The 18,449-nt window shown below is 48.6% G+C and overlaps 6 protein-coding genes across 6 annotated transcripts; 2 read left to right on the forward strand and 4 right to left on the reverse strand.

The window, feature by feature from the left end:
• Nucleotides 1-573: 573 nt before the first annotated feature.
• Nucleotides 574-1,962, reverse strand: N7509_013826 (intradiol ring-cleavage dioxygenase; the record flags this gene model as incomplete). The annotated part of the gene is made up of 5 exons (XM_056638463.1): nt 574-1,022; nt 1,078-1,243; nt 1,303-1,445; nt 1,499-1,654; nt 1,713-1,962. 5 exons carry the CDS (start codon nt 1,960-1,962, stop codon nt 574-576), a joined length of 1,164 nt encoding a protein of 387 aa, XP_056481970.1.
• Nucleotides 1,963-4,376: 2,414 nt separating this feature from the next.
• N7509_013827 (sugar porter family MFS transporter) lies at nt 4,377-6,046 on the reverse strand (the record flags this gene model as incomplete). The annotated part of the gene is made up of 3 exons (XM_056638464.1): nt 4,377-4,535; nt 4,562-5,800; nt 5,861-6,046. 3 exons carry the CDS (start codon nt 6,044-6,046, stop codon nt 4,377-4,379), a joined length of 1,584 nt encoding a protein of 527 aa, XP_056481971.1.
• A 4,409-nt stretch (nt 6,047-10,455) lies between these two features.
• Nucleotides 10,456-11,660, forward strand: N7509_013828 (uncharacterized protein; the record flags this gene model as incomplete). Its single annotated transcript, XM_056638465.1, has 3 exons — nt 10,456-10,647; nt 10,837-11,114; nt 11,174-11,660. 3 exons carry the CDS (start codon nt 10,456-10,458, stop codon nt 11,658-11,660), a joined length of 957 nt encoding a protein of 318 aa, XP_056481972.1.
• A 497-nt stretch (nt 11,661-12,157) lies between these two features.
• On the reverse strand, nt 12,158-14,626 carry N7509_013829 (uncharacterized protein; the record flags this gene model as incomplete). The annotated part of the gene is made up of 19 exons (XM_056638466.1): nt 12,158-12,318; nt 12,366-12,444; nt 12,498-12,645; nt 12,692-12,820; nt 12,868-12,945; nt 12,998-13,199; nt 13,257-13,281; nt 13,334-13,366; nt 13,415-13,443; nt 13,500-13,534; nt 13,586-13,664; nt 13,713-13,827; nt 13,880-13,951; nt 14,004-14,068; nt 14,118-14,120; nt 14,171-14,199; nt 14,247-14,389; nt 14,443-14,476; nt 14,541-14,626. The coding sequence occupies 19 exons, from the start codon at nt 14,624-14,626 to the stop codon at nt 12,158-12,160; spliced, it is 1,545 nt and encodes a 514-aa protein (XP_056481973.1).
• Nucleotides 14,627-15,286: 660 nt separating this feature from the next.
• Nucleotides 15,287-17,129, forward strand: N7509_013830 (uncharacterized protein; the record flags this gene model as incomplete). The annotated part of the gene is made up of 6 exons (XM_056638467.1): nt 15,287-15,393; nt 15,449-15,479; nt 15,534-15,671; nt 15,719-15,749; nt 15,803-16,075; nt 16,126-17,129. The coding sequence occupies 6 exons, from the start codon at nt 15,287-15,289 to the stop codon at nt 17,127-17,129; spliced, it is 1,584 nt and encodes a 527-aa protein (XP_056481974.1).
• A 660-nt stretch (nt 17,130-17,789) lies between these two features.
• Nucleotides 17,790-18,169, reverse strand: N7509_013831 (uncharacterized protein; the record flags this gene model as incomplete). Its single annotated transcript, XM_056638468.1, has 2 exons — nt 17,790-17,985; nt 18,078-18,169. 2 exons carry the CDS (start codon nt 18,167-18,169, stop codon nt 17,790-17,792), a joined length of 288 nt encoding a protein of 95 aa, XP_056481975.1.
• Nucleotides 18,170-18,449: the final 280 nt, after the last annotated feature.

Consider the following 18,449-nt stretch of genomic DNA (forward strand, 5'->3'; position numbering starts at 1 on the left):
GCAGGATGTCTAGTACTAGTACCTAGTGTGCTGGGAATTAGGAGGTATATTTCGACACCGGCACAATACCTCCCGAGTGGTCCTTCAACCTTGGAATTTTTCGCAGCTCCCGAGGTCTTCCAAGTTAAGTGGAGATCCTGTTGGGTCAAGGAGGAGGTATGATTCGTTTCAAGTTTGCTGAGGTCTCAAAAGCCATTTTGAAGTAAGCTTCAAGTTGTGGACATCGTATATCTAATCTTGCTTCAACAGGCCGCGCACTACTACGAACACCCCCTGACGAAATTTTTAAGAAAAGGGAAGACTATGAAACCGTGACCACTGGCAGTTCTGGTTTGAATCCAAGGTAAGGTTAAAAATGTGCGATGGGGCATTTGAGACTAGTCGCTAGTAAATCAATACAACAACGCAAACCAAAATATACTATCAAGACAATACCGAGTAACAAGCCCTGAAGGTCCTGCCGTCCAACGGCTGAAGAATAGAAGGCAAAAAATCGAAATTGAACAGAGACAAAATTTATGCCAGCCACAGGCTTCTTCGTTAAAGAACCAGGACCAAAGACATCAGACTAACTTAGTTAGTGCTGCGGCTACCGGAAGCACTGGAGGTGGAAGAGCCGAAGCCGGGAGGAGCGCCGCCGCCGCCGCCGCCCATGCCCATGCCAGAGTTCTCATTCTCAACACCACCCTCCTCGGTGTAGTAGGCGGCAGGAGTAACGGAAGAGTCCACAGTAGAATCAACGCCAACAGAAATCCAGGCAAAAATACCGTCGCTAACGGAGTCACCAAGAAGGATGTACTCCATGAAGGGGTCGATAGTGTCGGCCTCCTCTGAGAGGATGCTGTCCTCGGAGTTGGTGGTCAAATCTTGGGTGTTTGTGCTGTAGGGCGAGGTCTTCTCGACCTTAGCGATGAGGTCCTGGTCGAAGAAGGTCTGTCCAACGTGGGAGGAGGTGGAAGAGTAAAGGCCAGAGATAGTACCGTTCTTCTGAAGAATAGTCTCATTGGCGGGGTGAGTCAGGACTGTGAATACTGTTAGAAGGGCTTGGATCAAAAATAGGTAAATTAGACCTCTTACCATGAATGTGAGTAGCACGGCCAGTGTAGTGACCGGGGAAAATTCCCTCGAATTGGACAACACCGTCAGCGTTGCTGGCCTGGATTCCGCGCAGGAAAGTGGCGTCGAGGTTGCTTGTGTCAGAGGAGTCTCCGTTGCCGCTAGCGCTGATGCCAGAGTAGACACCCTATAATACGGTTATTAGATCCAGAAGGTGGGGTCTATAAAGGATGTGCAGTTACTTACAGTGGCATTGCAGTACCAGATATCGGTGTAGATATTTGGCAGAGGTTCGCAGGTGTTGGTGTCGATCAGCTGGAAATCCATGAACAGAGGGACACCCTGCTGGTCCTCGGTGATATCCTGGCGGACTAGCTCGCCGGTAACGTCTAAATACAATGTCAGTGCCTATGATGCGAAATATATGAGTCATTTAACCAACAGTAAGGTCCCTGAGTAACATCTGGGGCGAGAATGCAGCTGCCCTCGGAGGTAAACAGCAGACTTGGGTCAGTGTTGAAATCAACACCAGTCAGGTTGGAAGCGTGCGATGTCGCTAGAGCAGTGTCGAGGTCACGAGCCTTGAGATAGTTCGCGTCTAGTTAAAAGTCAGTTTAATTTATTTTGTCCCGCGAGATTCAAAATACTTTGCGTACCAGACTTGAGTCCGCGACGGCGGCGAAGGTTCTTGACCGCAGCAGCGCGACGAGCAACATTCTTGCTTTCAAGGCCGCGAGCCTTCATCTGGGAGGCACACTGGGACAGGCTGCGGGACTGGATGGGCGCATTGCGCATGTACAAGGCACGTTCAGCGGCTTCAGCCTTGTGGTCATGGCCAGGGTGGGCGGAAACAACGCTGGCCAGACCGAGGACGCCGATGGCGAGGGCAGAGCCGAGTTGAACCATCGTGGCTAGTATATATCAATTGGAAAACAGGGTGACTGAATGAAGATCTGCAACGAGAACTATTGGATGCTTGATTGACTGGAGTATTTTCTGATGATCAGATCACTTCTGGAGGAGCAGATCAACTAGGCTTTATAGAAAAGAAAGCCATGCCTACACGGATAGACCCACGCTGAGAAGGGCCTCAAAAGGAAATGCCAGTGGCAACCAACCCGCGTGCCTCCGAGGCGCACAGATTGGGGCTGACGAAAGTGATGGAGATACGCCCAGCAGGGCTAGCAAATCAGGGCATACATATTTCTCACATTGTGCACCGATGGACATATCAAGGCAATTCCGAGTCCCACAGCGGAGTATGGCCCCTGCCCCGGTGATCTAGACATTTGGGGGTCGACGTGTCGTGATTCAGGTAAATTCGTCATTATGTGGCTCACTGGTACTCGGCACATCATTCAGATTGACTTCTGTGTCCCTGACGGAAAGTTGATGAATCAGTGCATAGGTCACAGAAACTGGCGTGGCGCTGCCAAGGTTCTCATAGACGAGTCGCGGAGTGCTACCTCTCCACATAGGGGATTCACTATGGACAGCTTTGGATCCATAACTCAAAAACTGTCAGATCTAAGTGGAGGAAATTAGAAGGATCTGCGCTGATGACGAGGCGTTTTGTTTTGCATCCCCATGTCAATTGACTGGACCTATAATGTTGAATTGATTTCAATTTAACTACAACGGACATTAATATCGCGACGCCACTTGGACGTTTATGTACTAGGTGTTTATTCAAAATGCACATGTTACTATTGCTCATATCAAGCCCGTTCCAGAATAGTCACGGGTCAAGTGTACAAATAACCCTCTAAAGAGGGCCAAGACCGCTATTGTAACAAGCTAGGGGATTATTAATCGGGACAACGACTGTCGAACAGTTTCGACAATTAGCGTGTGTAGATCATTGCCCCTTAAATTAAGGTCAAAGTCCCTGAGAAACCCCTACAAGCTATAACAGTCCAACGTACCTCGCATACGTACTCGTTCTTGGCAGTTTTCCTCCGACGGGGTCCCTCCGGACGCATCTATCATTGTACGGTCGCAAAACTCCGCTCATATTGCGCCAAGCCTTCATTCACTTAGCTAACGAGATGTTCCTCCGAGGAATTGGACCAAATAGTCAAACAAAAAGCCATAGTTACGACATGTGAATCGTGGCGTGGAAAATCTCAAGGCCAAGCAGTTGACGAATTTTTGCGGGCCGGGCTTGGCAGATGCTTACGTCCGGTGATCCCGAGGATCTGCCGATTTCAACCAATCCAATGACTGCGCCTCGACGGTTGGAAGGTTTCGATCATTTTCTCTTCTAATTCGCTACTATTTATTCTATATATATTTGCTCGCTCTGGTATCCTTATGGGTTGGTTACCACATTGAATTGAGTCAGCACGCACTCTATACGTACATTCGCTAAGATAAGCTTATACACGTCGAAACAGGTTTTCTGTAACTAAAAATCCACCCTGTGTAACTAACTTAGTCGTTAACCGAGATGCCCAACTTCCAATAATACTCAACCTTGGAACTGAAAACTTCGAACACTGCCCTGCTCTCGTATTTCTATGTGTTCACTCTGCGGCTCTACATAATGCATTATGGTGAATGATTTAAATCTATGATCTTCATGTTCATATTCGTGTTCTTGTTCTTTCATGGATGATCATATTGCGCGATTTCCCCTAAATCAATTATTCAGCCCCTGGGGCCAGATATAGTATACAAGTAGTAGCCTTTGAAACTTTCAAGTAGTCTTCCTCCAAACGCATACAGCCTCCAGGACTGGAAGCCTTTTTATACGAGGATTCTTGGAACCTATTCTCAATAGTTGCTCAATTGTGACTGTCCACCTCGGTAGGTATCTACATACGCTCCAGGGCTGCATTCATAAACGATTTCGAAATTTGGTTTCCTTAAAGATATCGTTTCCTTGAGTGGGCCGTACTAACAATTTTGCCATCAATTTCAATACACCTGAGTATCTCCAATTTGGAATGCTTTCTCATATTATGTTGCCAGATTTTCCTACCTTGCCTACTAGGTAGAAGTATACGATTGGGAGGACCTTGCAAAATTTTCAGTCGAGAGGACAAGCACTAGGTACTGAGTACTAGTAGGTATACTGCGGATCTTACAAAGCCAGGAAAGATTGGAGGTAGGTATATATCACTCAATTCAGATAAAGATACATCGACTCATGATTCCACATTAAACAAAATAAAAATTAACCATATTAAACATAAACGCATGAACACCCTGGTATCTGCGCTAAACAATGGGCCCAGCCAACAGGAAGCAAAATCGAGGATGAGACAGACGCGTCTCATCATTCAAACAAGCCCCTATTTCGAAATGCATGATGAGATCTAGACCTCGTGCTGGGTGACCTGAGGAACGGCAGTAGACTTCTCATCGGTGAGACCCATCTCATCGGTGAAGGTAGAGTGGGGCTGCCACTTGGCAGAAGTGCGAGGGGTGGACTCCTCCATCATCTTGTCGACCTGCTCCAGGGTAAGACCCTTGGTCTGGGGATCAAGAAGTAAGTGTAGACGAAGGCGCAAGCACAGAGGGATCCCCAGATGAAGAAAACCTTGGGACCCAGGTTACCCTGGTCAGCATCGGTCATGTAAGGGGTGATGACAGCGATGATGCAGTTCCAGAGCCAGTTGGAGGCAGTGGAGAGGGCAACACCACGGGAACGAATGGGCAGAGGGAAGATTTCACCGATAACAACCCAGGCGCCGGGGCCCCAAGTGCTAGCGAAGAAGAAGATGTAGATGCAGATGAACGAGATCATAGCGGAGACAGCCTTGGGGCTCTGTCCGTCAGTGACACCGATGATGGCAACCAGGAACTGGCAAATAACCATGCCAAGGGCACCCCACAGGAGCAGGGGACGACGGCCGACCTTCTCAATGGCATAGAAGGAGAGGGGGGTGGAAAGGACGTTGACAATGGTGGTGATCATGCTGATCAGGAAGGGGTTCGAAATCGTGCCGAGTTGGGTGAAGAAGGGAGTACCATAGTAGAAGACGAAGTTGACACCAGTCCACTGTTGCATCATCTGGAGCGAGGTACCAAGGACGGTGCGACGAACATTGCTGTTAGGGTGGAAGATGTTTCCACGGAAGCAGTTGATCCAGCTGTTGAAGTAGCCCTCATCAGGAATCACTTGAATCTCATACAGGTAGTTGGCTTCGATCTCGTTAATTTCGGACTGGATGAACTCGGAGTCTCTGGGCTGGCCACGGATTCTGGCAAGAGCATCAATGGCTTCCTCCTTTCTTCCCTTGCGGATGAAGAAACGAGGGGACTCGGGGAGCACAAACAGACCGACGGCGAGGATGACAGCCCAGAGCATCTGAAGACCGATAGGGATGCGGTAAGAGCCGGAGTCGGTGCGGTGCTCAGTACCGTAATCAACGCACGAGGCCATCATCAGACCGATGGTGATGCAGAACTGGTAGCCGGAAACGATGGCACCACGAACCTTGCGGGGGGCAATCTCAGACATGTACATGATGATAACGGCAGAGACAAATCCAACACCGAATCCTGCAACCAGACGACCAGCAACGAGAAGACCCAGGCTGCTGGAAGCAGTCTGAAGGATGACACCGATAATGAAAACCACGCAGCCAGAGATAATTGTGAATCGACGACCGTACCAATCTGCCAGATCACCGGCAATGAGAGAACCGAAGAAAGTACCAGCGGAGAGAATAGAGACGATGAGTGACTTGCGCGAGGAGGGGATGACGAATTTGTCAGTGGGAGTGTTTGCTTTGTCCTATAAAAACATATTAGCATATGGAGAGGCAGCTTGTCGGGAAAAAGATGAAGTACGTACCAGACCCTCGAAGGTCTCGATGAAGTAATCCATGCTGAGAACACCGCTAATGTGACCAGAGTCGTATCCGAAGAAGATACCACCGAAGGCAGCGAAAGCGCACATCAAGTACGTCTTGAAGGTGACGGGGGCTTCGATGCGACGGGCATCGACAGTCCCCACGGTTGCGACTGCACCACCAGGCATTTTGGTGGATGTCACTTGCGACACGTGAGTTGTATTGGCAGTAGATGGAGGAGTTGTAATGTTTGCAGTATTAATAGTTGCGGTAGGAGTGTTAGCTTTCAAGATGATCAGAGAAGAGCAGCAAGAAATATATAGAGATGATTGAGTGAAGTATGAGATACAAGAAAACAAAGGAGAGGAGGAGGGGAACGGAGGCAGTTTATAACCTGGGGCCGGAGGTACATGAGAGCCACGATCCCCGGACTGAAAATAGCAGGGGGTGGGAAAAACCCGCTAATGCGATCTAGTTCCACACGGAAGCGAAGACAGAGAACGGTGATTACGGATTTTGGCCACTCTCGGCACGCGATGGACGGCCATCGCCGTGCCAGACTCGGCTGAATGGTGGTAGATTGTTGGGCTATGACTGCTCGAACCTTCTCAGTCCCGAGAAAAGAGTCAAATTCGAAGGGTAGGCAAACGCCAAACCCAAGCTGGGATCCATCACTAGATCGAATTGAGTCTAATGCAGGAATCCACACTACCGCGAAATGAGAGGGACATGCCATGCGGCACAGAACCCGGGGAAAACTTTGCACGGATCAGGCCGGTCGAAGAGCCACAGGAAGCCAGCTGATTCGCTGAAAGAGGCATAGCAGAAAAGACCTAGCCATACAGAAACTCGGGTCCAGCCCGGCCGTGAACACTGTCGAAGTGAAATGTTCCCTCGGGACGCGGAGATGGTGTCTGAATTAGGGTTGGGGTCCGGGAAAATATCGGCGATGATTGGCCCGCATTGGCGCTTGGGACAAGGGCCAGTCTGCGCCACAAGGTCCGGGCTCCTTTTTTCACCCAAATTTTCACTGCTTCGTGACCCGAAAAGACATCTTTTGGACCGAGACAACTATTCGGCACCCCGAAATAGCCCATTTGAACTTCTCATTCTTTCTATTGACTCAGCCCTGAATCGTGTGAGCCGATCGGGTGACTTACGGATACGTCCGGCCTCATCGGTCGCTTATTGGGAAGACTCAACGCAGGCCCCCGTGTCTTGCAGGACACTGGGGGAAAGGATTGCATGTCCTAGCGAAACAAGTGAATGGAGTTCTCGACCAGGGTGGGATCTAGCGTAAGGCACGCCTCAGGGACTTTCAGTAGACCGTGCGACTCGATCGTCTGACGGCGAACTAAACCTCGCCGAGTAATTGGTCCCTTCTCTATGTCGGCTTGCTCGGTTCAACGCAACCATGACCTTCAGTTTTACCTCGTACCTCGTAAGCAAAACAAATCCGCCGCCCCACGACTCTCGATGGCACCCTAAACTCAACTCTGGCCACACATATCCCGCGCGGTCCCACCCCCAGAGCGACCTTAGATTTTTCCCACGGGGTCTGCGACCAGTAAAACAGGCTAGCGGTTTCCGCGCGTGGGGAAGTTTGGCGTTGGCTTTGTCTCTGGACCCTTGGCGCCTCCTGTGGCGCCCTATTGAAGCCGTTCTCAAATATCCCCAATTTCTCCAGACCCTCCACATTGTCCGTGGATAGTTAGCGGGGAAAGAAAAATAATAGAACTGTCACCCTACCAAGGTTTGCCATGCCGGCCTAATATCGGGTCAGAGCCTTGGAAGGCATTCCTTGCCGGGGCCGGGCCTTGGCCCTTGGCTGGCTGTCGCTTGCATCCCCTCTTCGACCTTTGTATAACGGTTCCTTAGGTCGGAACCTCGTGTTGGTGGTGGTCGAGGTTGTACCGTTTGATCACCGGTGGCCGAATTAAGCAATCCAAGATTGAATCTAGCCTTGGGATGTGTTTCTAGGGTGGAAGCGTTGGCGTGCCACCACATGCAGAAGGGTAGAACTACTTCCCCACCATTCAATTGCCGAGGAGGGGGGAGTACATTCAGAGACCACAGGACAGAAAAAAAATTCAAAATTTTTTCCGAATTTCTTTGGAACGGATTCAACCCACGGGGTAAAGGAAGCCTCGTGCGAGGGACTGCAGACATCTCCTAACAAGTGCCCCAGGCGATCGTGATATTTTGACCACTCCAAACCCAAACGCATTTAAACTACATATTAGCATCAAGAGATCAAACCGGTCACTCTCTGTTGATCTTGATCGGCGGTAGGATAGCAATGTTGAGTGTCTGAGTGTTTCGAATACGCCCCTCATTCAAAGTCTCAGCTTATTCTCAGCCTAACGCAATGGTGGTATCATTAACTGCTCTTGGCTGTTCCGTGTCATTATTCCCGAAACCTTGAGTCAATATTTTCTTCTCCACTCACACTCACACTGACACTCCCCACACTTAAGATCCAGGCACGATTCAAGCAGGGGTACTCGTACCCGGGCCATGATTATGATGTCCAACCTACAAGGTCGTTCAGAACAAATGTCAAAATAACGGATACGATTATCTAAATCTTAGAGTCTCTCCGCTTCTTCTTTCGTATGTTAAATTACTTTATCGCCCGTTATTGGGTTCTTCACGTTCATCTCCGAGGTTGACTCATTTTGGCCAATCAACTGCTTTGTTACCGCATCGTCCGTCTCGTGACGGCCCGCCAGGAAACCTTTTGGATAATGATTTTGTATGGCCTTCGTCTGTTGATTTCGATTTTTTTCGTAAATCATTCTGATGGAAAACTTCCGAGTGAAGTTACTACTACTAGTAGTGCATATAATTCCAAAGTTAGCATCGCATTTCACAATAAATGCCAGCCTGAGCCCTGGAGTGAATGTAGTAATGCTGATATTAGGAGTCCTGCTAGTAAATATATATCCATGGATCTAACGTCAGTACCTAGTAGTACAAGGACTGACGACGTCACGGTACTACTACTAGTAACAGTCAATGATTCCGCAGGGGCTGTCATCGCGATCTTGCGCAATCCAAATATAATGCTCAGGTGATTCCAACTTGAAGGTTATCACTTTTCCTCTGCATGACATACCCGACTATGGGCCCGGGATAAATTGGCAAAATCGAAAGACCCGCCTGAATCTCGGAATTGATTGATATGATTGAAATATACATAGAATAATTTAACCTCTTTCAAGAATCGGTGTGGCGCAGATCGTCGATCGCAGCCTCGCCCCGCAGAAACAATGGTTCCACATGATTTTTCTGATGTTCTTCTTGTCTTAAAAGCCACGGAGCTTAATCTTTTACTCAATTTACCATTCAATCGGTTCTGGGGATCTTCTGACTTTCGACTAAGGAACTTACCTAGGGATCGGGTTGATCCCGGTCCCACCCGAGGTAGATCTTGTACATATACAACCTCCAGATTCCTCCCGAGTAAAGTTTTTATGGAGAAATTCTATATTTATAGATTCCTGACTCGCGAGATTAGGGCTCAAGGAGAAGAATTGAAGATGAAGAAGTCAGAGCACACAGAATTTTATGATTTACCTGAATAGTAGTTTTACGAAGATTAGTCGTGAATCGTCTCTGAAATTTCAAGTTCTTTGTGATACTCAACTGCCAGTGGCTACTAGTATATTAGTCGACTTCATTTAGCTTGTGGGCAAACGATATAGACGGTCATAAGAATAGTACTAGATTTTGAGACCCTAGTAGGGCTGTCGCTGATAGATGAACAAACAGTTCATATTTTCGCCAATGAGGCCGCGAATTCAAAATAGAACAGGAGAGACTTTGACCAATTTTGGAGATATTCACATTGGACTTGAACCGCACGTCTCCAGGACTGATCTCTCCCGCCCGAGGTCCGAAATATATCGTGCGTTGAGGAATCCGGTGGGGACAGAATGATCATCTCCAACCCCACACGTTCTAGAGCTGGAATTACTCGAGGTTAGGATGATTCGACAAATAATTACCTAGATATGATGGCAAAAATTAATATTGTTTCCGCCCACTCATCAAACTTGGTCAACTTCTGGAATCCTGTTACACAACCCCCTAAGACATTCTGCGGTCTCAATTGTTGTGACTTTTCCAACGCGTTCCTGTTCCCGCCTTGGCGCGACTGGCATTGACATTGGGCCTGCACCAGTCAACTTTTCCAACCGCCTTTACAAATTCCAAGTAATTGTCTCGGTTCGAGCTGTAATTCTCGATAAGAGGATCCTTCCGGTTTGATCTGCCAAGTTTTTGTTCTTATATGCATCTTGGCATGCCCTGATCCAGCTTCTCTGGGCAAAATTAGACGAGAAGCGACCTCGGAGAAACCCCGGAAGGCGTGGGATCATCCCTCGCCAAGACGCCGGGATCTCCTATTCGACGGGATATTGATACATAGTCAGCGCTAGCACTGTTTTGTTTGCGGCCGACCCTGCGCCTTGGACCCTCGGCTTGATTCGATGGGGCTCAAAGATAGCAGCGAGTACAAATGTCATTTACTATCTCTTTGATGTGCTGGGGAGCCAGCAAGATTATTGCAGTTTGCCTTCCGTGAAACAGTACAATGGGAATTAAGCTGAACGCCCTCGTTGCTCTAGCGGCCGTGGTTGGATTTTCAACCGCCGACGCAGTGGGTTATTTTGATGATTCCTCCGTTTGCGCAGACCCAGACGGGCTTGCAACTTGCTATGAGAAGGCGGATAACAGTTACACAAGTTGCATCACTAACAACTGTGCCGGAGGTAGCAGTTCCCGCGTGAAATCATGCAACGGGGACGCGAATTGCATTGCTAAGCAGTAACCCAACCTCGGTGTCGATTGCATCAATGCATGTGGTTGTGTTAGAGCTGGCAACCAAATCGATTGCACCGCATCTAGCTGCTGAAATCAGGTGCGATATCATATCCAGCGTCCCGATGCTTGACTAATGATTCTTCTACCGCAGGTCTACTCCTGCGAATACCAATCGACTGTCCAAGACCTCCTCAACCTATGCGTGAAGCAACATCTGGACGACATTCCTTTTTGGCCTCCTCCAGCCAAAGCACCCGGCGGATGCTCTTGCAACATTGGAAAGGCCGACAAGAAGGAATTGCAGATATCTTCGTATCTCGATATCTGTGCAAACAACATGACCAACCTGAATCAAATGTCGGAAGTGGATGATATGACGGATTATGCGCAGGCCTGTATCTGCTGTACACAGAGTGCCATAATGTCAACGTATGTTTGATGTTGCTAATGCAAAATTGGAGAGGGATGTGGAATTGACAAACCTGCAGGATCTATGATACGTGTCCGAATACCGAGCCCTCCGCCATGGGAGCCGACGATTGGTACGCCGGCCTCCTTGCGCATAGTAAATGGGAAGGTTGCGGGAAATACCTGGAGGCATATGATTGCGCTGGAGATTTAGGGTTCGGTGCTGAAGATCCCGGCGACACTCACACCTTCTATAAGCCTGGAGACTTCCCAAAGAATGGTTCCGAATCACTGTACAATACGGGCGGTGTTATTTCGACACCCGTGAGTGATGCAACCTTCACATGGGCCTATGGCACCATAGAACACCCGGCCACGGTTAAATCGACTGATAACGTCGTGACTACGACTGCGACCACGACCGCGACAGGCACATCGGGCGACTCAAGCACCACAGCTTCCGAGACAGGCGCAAGCAGCACAAAGACACGAATGGCTGTTTCTGTTAATATGCCGCATTGGGAACCTGTTATTCTGTCTGGTGCTCTTGCCCTGGCATTATTTTGATCAATCTGCGACTCGTTACATAGAAAAGGCCCCCGATAGCATGATTGGCGTTACATAGACCGCTATGTAAAGCGATATTGAAATAAACTTTTATGAAAAATATAAGGTTTCGCAGAATACAAGGGCAGTGTCTTATGAACAGATACCCATTTAATATAGGGCATTGTGTGAATACTCCCCAGCAAGATAAATTCGCATAGGCCATGTAGATTTCTATAACGAACAAGCGTTGCAATAACCCCATCCCTCACTACAAGGCTTGAGGCTAGCCGCGATTGTCCGAATTCTCGAAGATTATTCACCAATAAAGTTTTTATCGGATTTTGGGAGATCTGGTAGGTCTCTACAAGCAGGCCAACACCGGCAATCTGTTTATAATTTGTTCTTTAAATTTCCTGATTCTAGATATTGGTGCAATTTGTGTGGATAGAATACAGTCCGAGTGGACGGATGCGTTACACTAAGATGCTAATTCTCTCAATTTTGTATGATCCAGCCTACTTCTCGTGATGCGTAGCTTCTGTGTCGTTCGTGTGCATGGTATCAAGAGCGTCAGTCGCAAAGTCGATACGTGGACCTGTAAAGTTCTTGCGACCGTCCACAACCCACTGGAAGGCGGAGATGATGATTATTATTGCGAACGCAGCCACACAGTAATCTAGAAATCTGTCAGTCTAGCCCTTAAAATATTGATAAATGTCTTACTCATGCTGCTACCAGTCACAGTACGGGAGGGAGGGAAAACAAAGAGCACGGTTGTCAGTGCGATGTATGATAGCGCGACCTATTATTACTCAATTAATATCACTTCGTCTTCAGATGGGTAGGAGGCCTCACAATGTCGGCGATCCACCCAAGGGCATTGGGTAGCTTCCAGCTTCCCTTGGGAAGGGCCTTGCGCCCCTGCAAGCAGTTTACCAAAATAGGCATCGCGTAGGATAGATCAAGCGCCACAACCGAGGCGGAAATAATAGCATTGAAGGCACTAGATTGTTAGTAAAATAATTCAAGACGGTTGAAAAATTAATTACCTCGAAGAACCCAAGAAGATGCAGCCGAAGCAGATCACCACAACTACCGTCAAAATGAGTGCATTCAGGGGCAACTTGAGGGTGGGGTGGACCGTGGCGAAGAAACGGGAGGCAGGAAGGCCGCCATCGCTGCAAATGTCAGTAGGCTTGCGTTTTTCTTTGAAAGGGAAACTTACCGTGCGAAAGCGTAGATCATGCGACTGCTGGTTGTCATCACGCTGAGGATAGCGAGAATCAAACATACAAGCGGAAGCCTTTAACCAATTAGGGATATATTCGCAAGAAGAGGGTTTGGAGAGGGCATACATCAGAAGGCAGATAGCTCCAGCCTTGTTATTGGTCGCGTCGTAGAGAATCTGCAAGAGGGGGCCAGCTGCCGAATTGGTGACCGCATCCATGCTACCGGCGACGAATAGCAAAACAATCAAGAAGATGAAGCCAGTGAAGATACCGATGCCAACACAAGAGACCATGATTTTGGGCCCCTCAATGGATGGATTAGGAACCTCTTGTTTGAATTAGCTCTGTCATTGACGAACCATGGGCACTGTAACTCGGTCCTTACCTTCTATCATATGGGCAACAGCATCCTGCGTAGTACATTAGCACGAATCCTATTTCGGCTTCAAATTTTGAACTCACAAAAGCAGTCACACCGAGACCTCCTTGCAAAAGCTTTAACCGTTAGTGATTGTGTGGTGCATACTAGTCAATTGTACCTACTCCAAGCAACCAAGCAACACCATCAGGCCCTAGAAGATATCAGCAAAAAAAAAACCAGTGTCAAGAGTTGAAACTGGATACTCACATCCAGTGCTGTTCACAAAGTTTCCGAAAACAAAACTAAGAATGTTAGTTATTGTCTCGAGCTGCTGAATGTCACAATCCACATACGAGGCCGAGTTATAGTCCGGCGAAGAACAAGCCAAGACGGTGATTGAAACAATCACAAATCCACCGATAGACCAAGTAACTAAAAAGATCAGTCCCCGAACTTAAATAAGACAAAGAGGCATCGTACATGCGCCACGGTAAATCACCGGTAGAATGGAGTTCATGAAGCCATTGATGCAGAATGCGCCCATTGTCAACCCAACGTAAATAAGGAACTGATGCCAGCGCTGGGGATCATAGCTCTGTGCTTCATCAGAATTGTATCAGTGAAACTCGAAGTGTAGTTATCCATACCGGGTGCATCAATGAGATGATTCCAACTATCAGTTGGCTGGATAAAAGCGAGTTGGTGGCGACCAGGGCGACCTGAAACCATGTCAGTTGTAATCCAGATAATAGAACTACTTGATTTTCTTACCCAACCAGCGACATTGATCCATCCTGTAACCCAGGACAATATAGGAACCCATTTAGGCCAAGCGACTGCAAGATTAGCCTTTGCTTACAGAAGCGTCATGGATAGTAAACATACTGACTGGTATATTGATTAGCCTTGAAATGGAATGTACTTGCGAGGGAACTTACCAGCAACCCAATGATATTGACCACCGGCACTAAATTCGTAAGTATAATCTCTGTTTGTTTGGAAGAAGGCACTAACGTGGGGTAAGTAGAAAGAAATTCAGCCAATGAAGAGGCAATGCACAAGTTGCAGAACCCCGCAGTCACAAGACCCCAGATGACGCTTGTCGCGCCCCCAGAGGTAAGACTAATGGATAGACTGGCTGACAGGGCGGTCCACGACTAATCCGAGCGGATATTAGCTTCCTTCTAGTGCCGCAGGGCCAGGTACTAACGTTCAACACGGCAAAGGCGAGACCGAGCATTGCCCTAATTTCCCAAAGTTAGTACATGGGTATTCTGTACGATCGAGCAGCCTGAGCGTCGATCTCACCAGGTTGAAAACTGGCGCTTAAGCTCTTGCTTGTGGCCCATGGCCGCAAGTTGGGCGTCATCATCTTGCAGTGGTGCTTCTTTCATCGCGAAAGGTCTAAAGAGAAAACAAAAACAGTTGAGTTAGAGAAGAGCCCAAGGCGAAAGGGACTATAGATAAGATGAAGAAAAGAAACAGTAAGCGTCTCGGCGATTAAGGTCCAACTAAATGCATCGCAGGCATCACAGGCATCGCATGGCCATGTCGTTAACGGATAGCGCCGACAGGGTTGCAACTCGCTAGCATGCGGGGAAGAATCTCATTACATACAAACTTGAAGCAGTTATCAGCGGGCAGACCAATGACGAGTGATCGTGGAACCGGCCAGGATCGAATCGAGCTGGTGCAATTCTCCACCGTGTCCACAGTACCCACCATCTCTGGCTTATCGCCCCGAGGCAAAGAAGTCATCGCCATGAAGCTGTACTTATCCTCCACAAAGCTTATCAAGCTCCTGAACGGCCCGGCTTGGATTCCCTGTTTCGTGGATCTCTGCGTGTACCTGCCGAATCGCGCATAGTGGCTTCCCCAGGGCTGCAGATACAATATACTTCGCCTCGCATGGTTCAATGCCGATCGCGGTGTCGGCAGTGGAGCTGCGTGGATGGTGATAAGCAGGAGAATGGGGTCGTACACATTTATAAGGAATGCGCGTGGCTGCGTGTTTTCCCCTGACCCAGACTTTCCTCTTCTGAGTATTTCGCACAATGTTCTCCAAAGGGTTGTTGGCTGTACTGGCCGCGCAGACATGCGCTGCGGCAGTTTCCAAGGCACGCGATGACGCGACTTGCACGAAGACTACGGTCGCAATTCTGTGAGTTTGAGTGTTTAGTGGAGCGAGCAAGGGCCTGCGCTAACATTGGTTGCAGGGGCGGTGGAATGGCGGGCGTCGCCGCGGCTGTAAGTTGTCTTCCGCGACATGTGGATGGATACTTGGATCTAATACTCGGTTAGCAAGCATTGCATAACTCGTCCATCGAGGACTTTGTCCTAATTGAGTACCGCGACACTCTTGGCGGGCGTGTTGCCCACACGGATTTCGGCAAGGATGCGAATGGCAAGCCATACACGGTGGAACTTGGTGCCAATTGGGTAGGTCGTTCCATTCGTGCAAGTCGTTCGAAGGCTGAGAAAAATAGGTGCAAGGACTTGGCTCTCCCGGAGGCCCTGGTATGATCGACCTCCTATCAACTTTGGACAATGCGGATCGCTGACAGGACTAGAAAATCCCATCTGGACATTCGCGAAGAAATGGCATCTCAACAATACTTATTCCAACTACAGTTCCATCCTGACCTACGATGAGACTGGATTCAATGACTATGCCTCTATGCTCGATGACTTTGAGGACCTTTACGATGATGCTTCTGAACAAGCTGGCATTCTCCTGAAGGAGAACCTGCAGGATCAGACTGCGCGTACTGGCCTTGCACTGGCTGGTTGGCGACCTAAGGTCGATGATATGAAGGCTCAAGCTGTCGAGTGGTGGGAATGGGGTAAGTCGCGATCACACTACAGTCTACTCACATCTTCTAACATTCCTTAGACTGGGAAGATTCTTATTCGCCCGATGAGAGCTCTTTCATCTTCGGTGCTGCGGGCGAGAACCTCACCTTCAACCAATTCAGCGACGCAAACAACTACGTCTGGGACCAGCGTGGCTATAACCACCTCATCAAGGGTGAGGCCTCAACTTTCTTGAAGAAGAACGATCCCCGTCTCCACCTGAACTCCATCGTCACGAACATCACTTACACTGATGACGGTGTGACAATCCAGAAGAAGGACGGAAGCTGTGTGCAAGCAGCCTACGCTGTCTGCACTTTCTCTCTCGGCGTTCTCCAAAACAGCGACTTGACATTCAGCCCGAAGTTGCCGTACTGGAAACGCACTGCGATTGAGAAATTCAGCATGGGCACCTACACCAAGATTTTCCTTCAATTCAATGAAACCTTCTGGCCTCGGGATACGCAGTACTTCCTCTACGCAGACCCAACCACAAGAGGATACTACCCGGTTTGGCAATCTCTCTCGGCACCAGGTTTCATCCCCGAGTCAAACATCATCTTCGTGACCGTTGTCTCGCAGGAGGCATACCGTGTCGAGCGCCAGTCCGACGAAGAAACTCAAAAGGAGGTCATGAAGGTTCTTCGTGAAATGTATCCGGACAAGGACATCCCTGAACCAACCGCATTTATGTATCCCCGCTGGAGCACGACCCCGTGGGCGTATGGAAGTTATTCGAACTGGCCCCCTTCGACTACGCTCGAGATGCATGAGAACCTGCGGGCGAATGTTGATCGCCTATGGTTTGCTGGCGAGGCGACAAGCGCGGGATACTTTGGTTTCCTACACGGTGCCTGGTTCGAGGGTCGGGATGCGGGTGAACAGATTGTTGCTTTGCTTAAGGATAAGTGCAGCAATGTGTCGGATACTTCTGACGACTGTGGAAACCGCAGATACTACGAGAAGCTTTCTGGGTCTTCGCCATTGGCGGATTACAGTGTTTTCGATGGGTGGCCAGTTAGCAGCTTCTACTCGAGCAGCTAGGCGGTAGTACAGGCCTGAGAGATGAAAAAACAAGATCTATGTCATCGGGGTAGATGTTGATAGCTTGGTGTCGATAATACTAGTATATAAGCTGAAATTCACATATTGGATAGTGTACTAGTAGCCTTCAATGAAGACTTTCAAAGTTAGATGTTGAAATCTATTAGCCGTGACTCGGTCGGCTGGATATTTTTGTCAATTCAACCATACTATCTTTCTCAGTTAACCTCATGGAAAGTAAGAAACTTAGGCGAGGGATAGCAGTGACTCGAGCTCGTAAGGTCACGGTAGTAGTCACTACACCTCTTGTTGAAACACCCATAGGTTTGCGTGAATCCCTGATCGGGTCATTGAGTTGAAGATAAAAAATAGTGTGTTCCATATTGTGGATCCATAACAAATGAAATTTCCGTTGTACCTCGGATAACCCTTCCATCCACCTGCAGTGCCTGCAGTGGGCAGGTCAAATAATATAACATATACCCATTAACACCTTAGATGCAATCATTCCGAACGCCCTTAAAGTACTTCCGACCATGCAAATGCCAGCATTGCTAAAAAGAATCATGAAGTATCAAATTCCGACAGCGGCGAGTCCGGCCCGGCTGAAATCGGCTCCGCTCGGCTCAGTTCGGCCCAGCGATGGTGATGGTGAGGTCATCACCGGCCATACATGTCCAAGGCCTGTTGAACATCATGCAGACTCTCCTTGTTGCCATAAGCGTCCATCAACTCTCGATTCTTCGCCAAGCGCTTCTCTTCTTCTTGGATGGCGAATCCGCGGCGAGCTTGTGCTTGTGTGTAGTAGTTGTATGCGCCGAAACCGAGACCGACTGCTGCGACGACGGGGATGTACCTGGCGAAGGTGAGTAAGTATAGGGTGGAAGAGAGAAAGAGGTCAAGAGTCAAGCTCAAACTGGACTCGGCGATCGGGAAAGGGGCACGTACCATCGTCCGTGCCTGGGCTTCAAGCTCGGGGTGGTTGGGTGGGAACGGTATTGTGAGGGCTTGTTTGTGCCGGGAAATGCGTGTGAAGACATGTTGTGTGATTGGCAATGGAGGAGCTGGAATAGATGGTAGCTCAAGTTGGATCTCTGAAGGAGTGAGAGTGGTGAGAGTGAAAGAAGGGAGAGAAGGAGGGCGCGTGCACCGGGCCGGACTTTAATGGTTGGCCGGAATGCGGGGATTGCATGACGTGGAGATATCATCAGCCCACACGATCATACTATTACTATAGTATTACTATAGTACCTCTGTTATTACACCATTATAGCATGATTCAATTTATATTAATGGTGATCTACATCATATACCCCTGTA

Source organism: Penicillium cosmopolitanum (assembly GCF_028827165.1).
Source record: "Penicillium cosmopolitanum strain IBT 29677 chromosome Unknown utg000012l:1.0-3308103.0:1.0-3310761.0, whole genome shotgun sequence".
In the NCBI taxonomy this organism is placed as follows: domain Eukaryota; kingdom Fungi; phylum Ascomycota; class Eurotiomycetes; order Eurotiales; family Aspergillaceae; genus Penicillium; species Penicillium cosmopolitanum.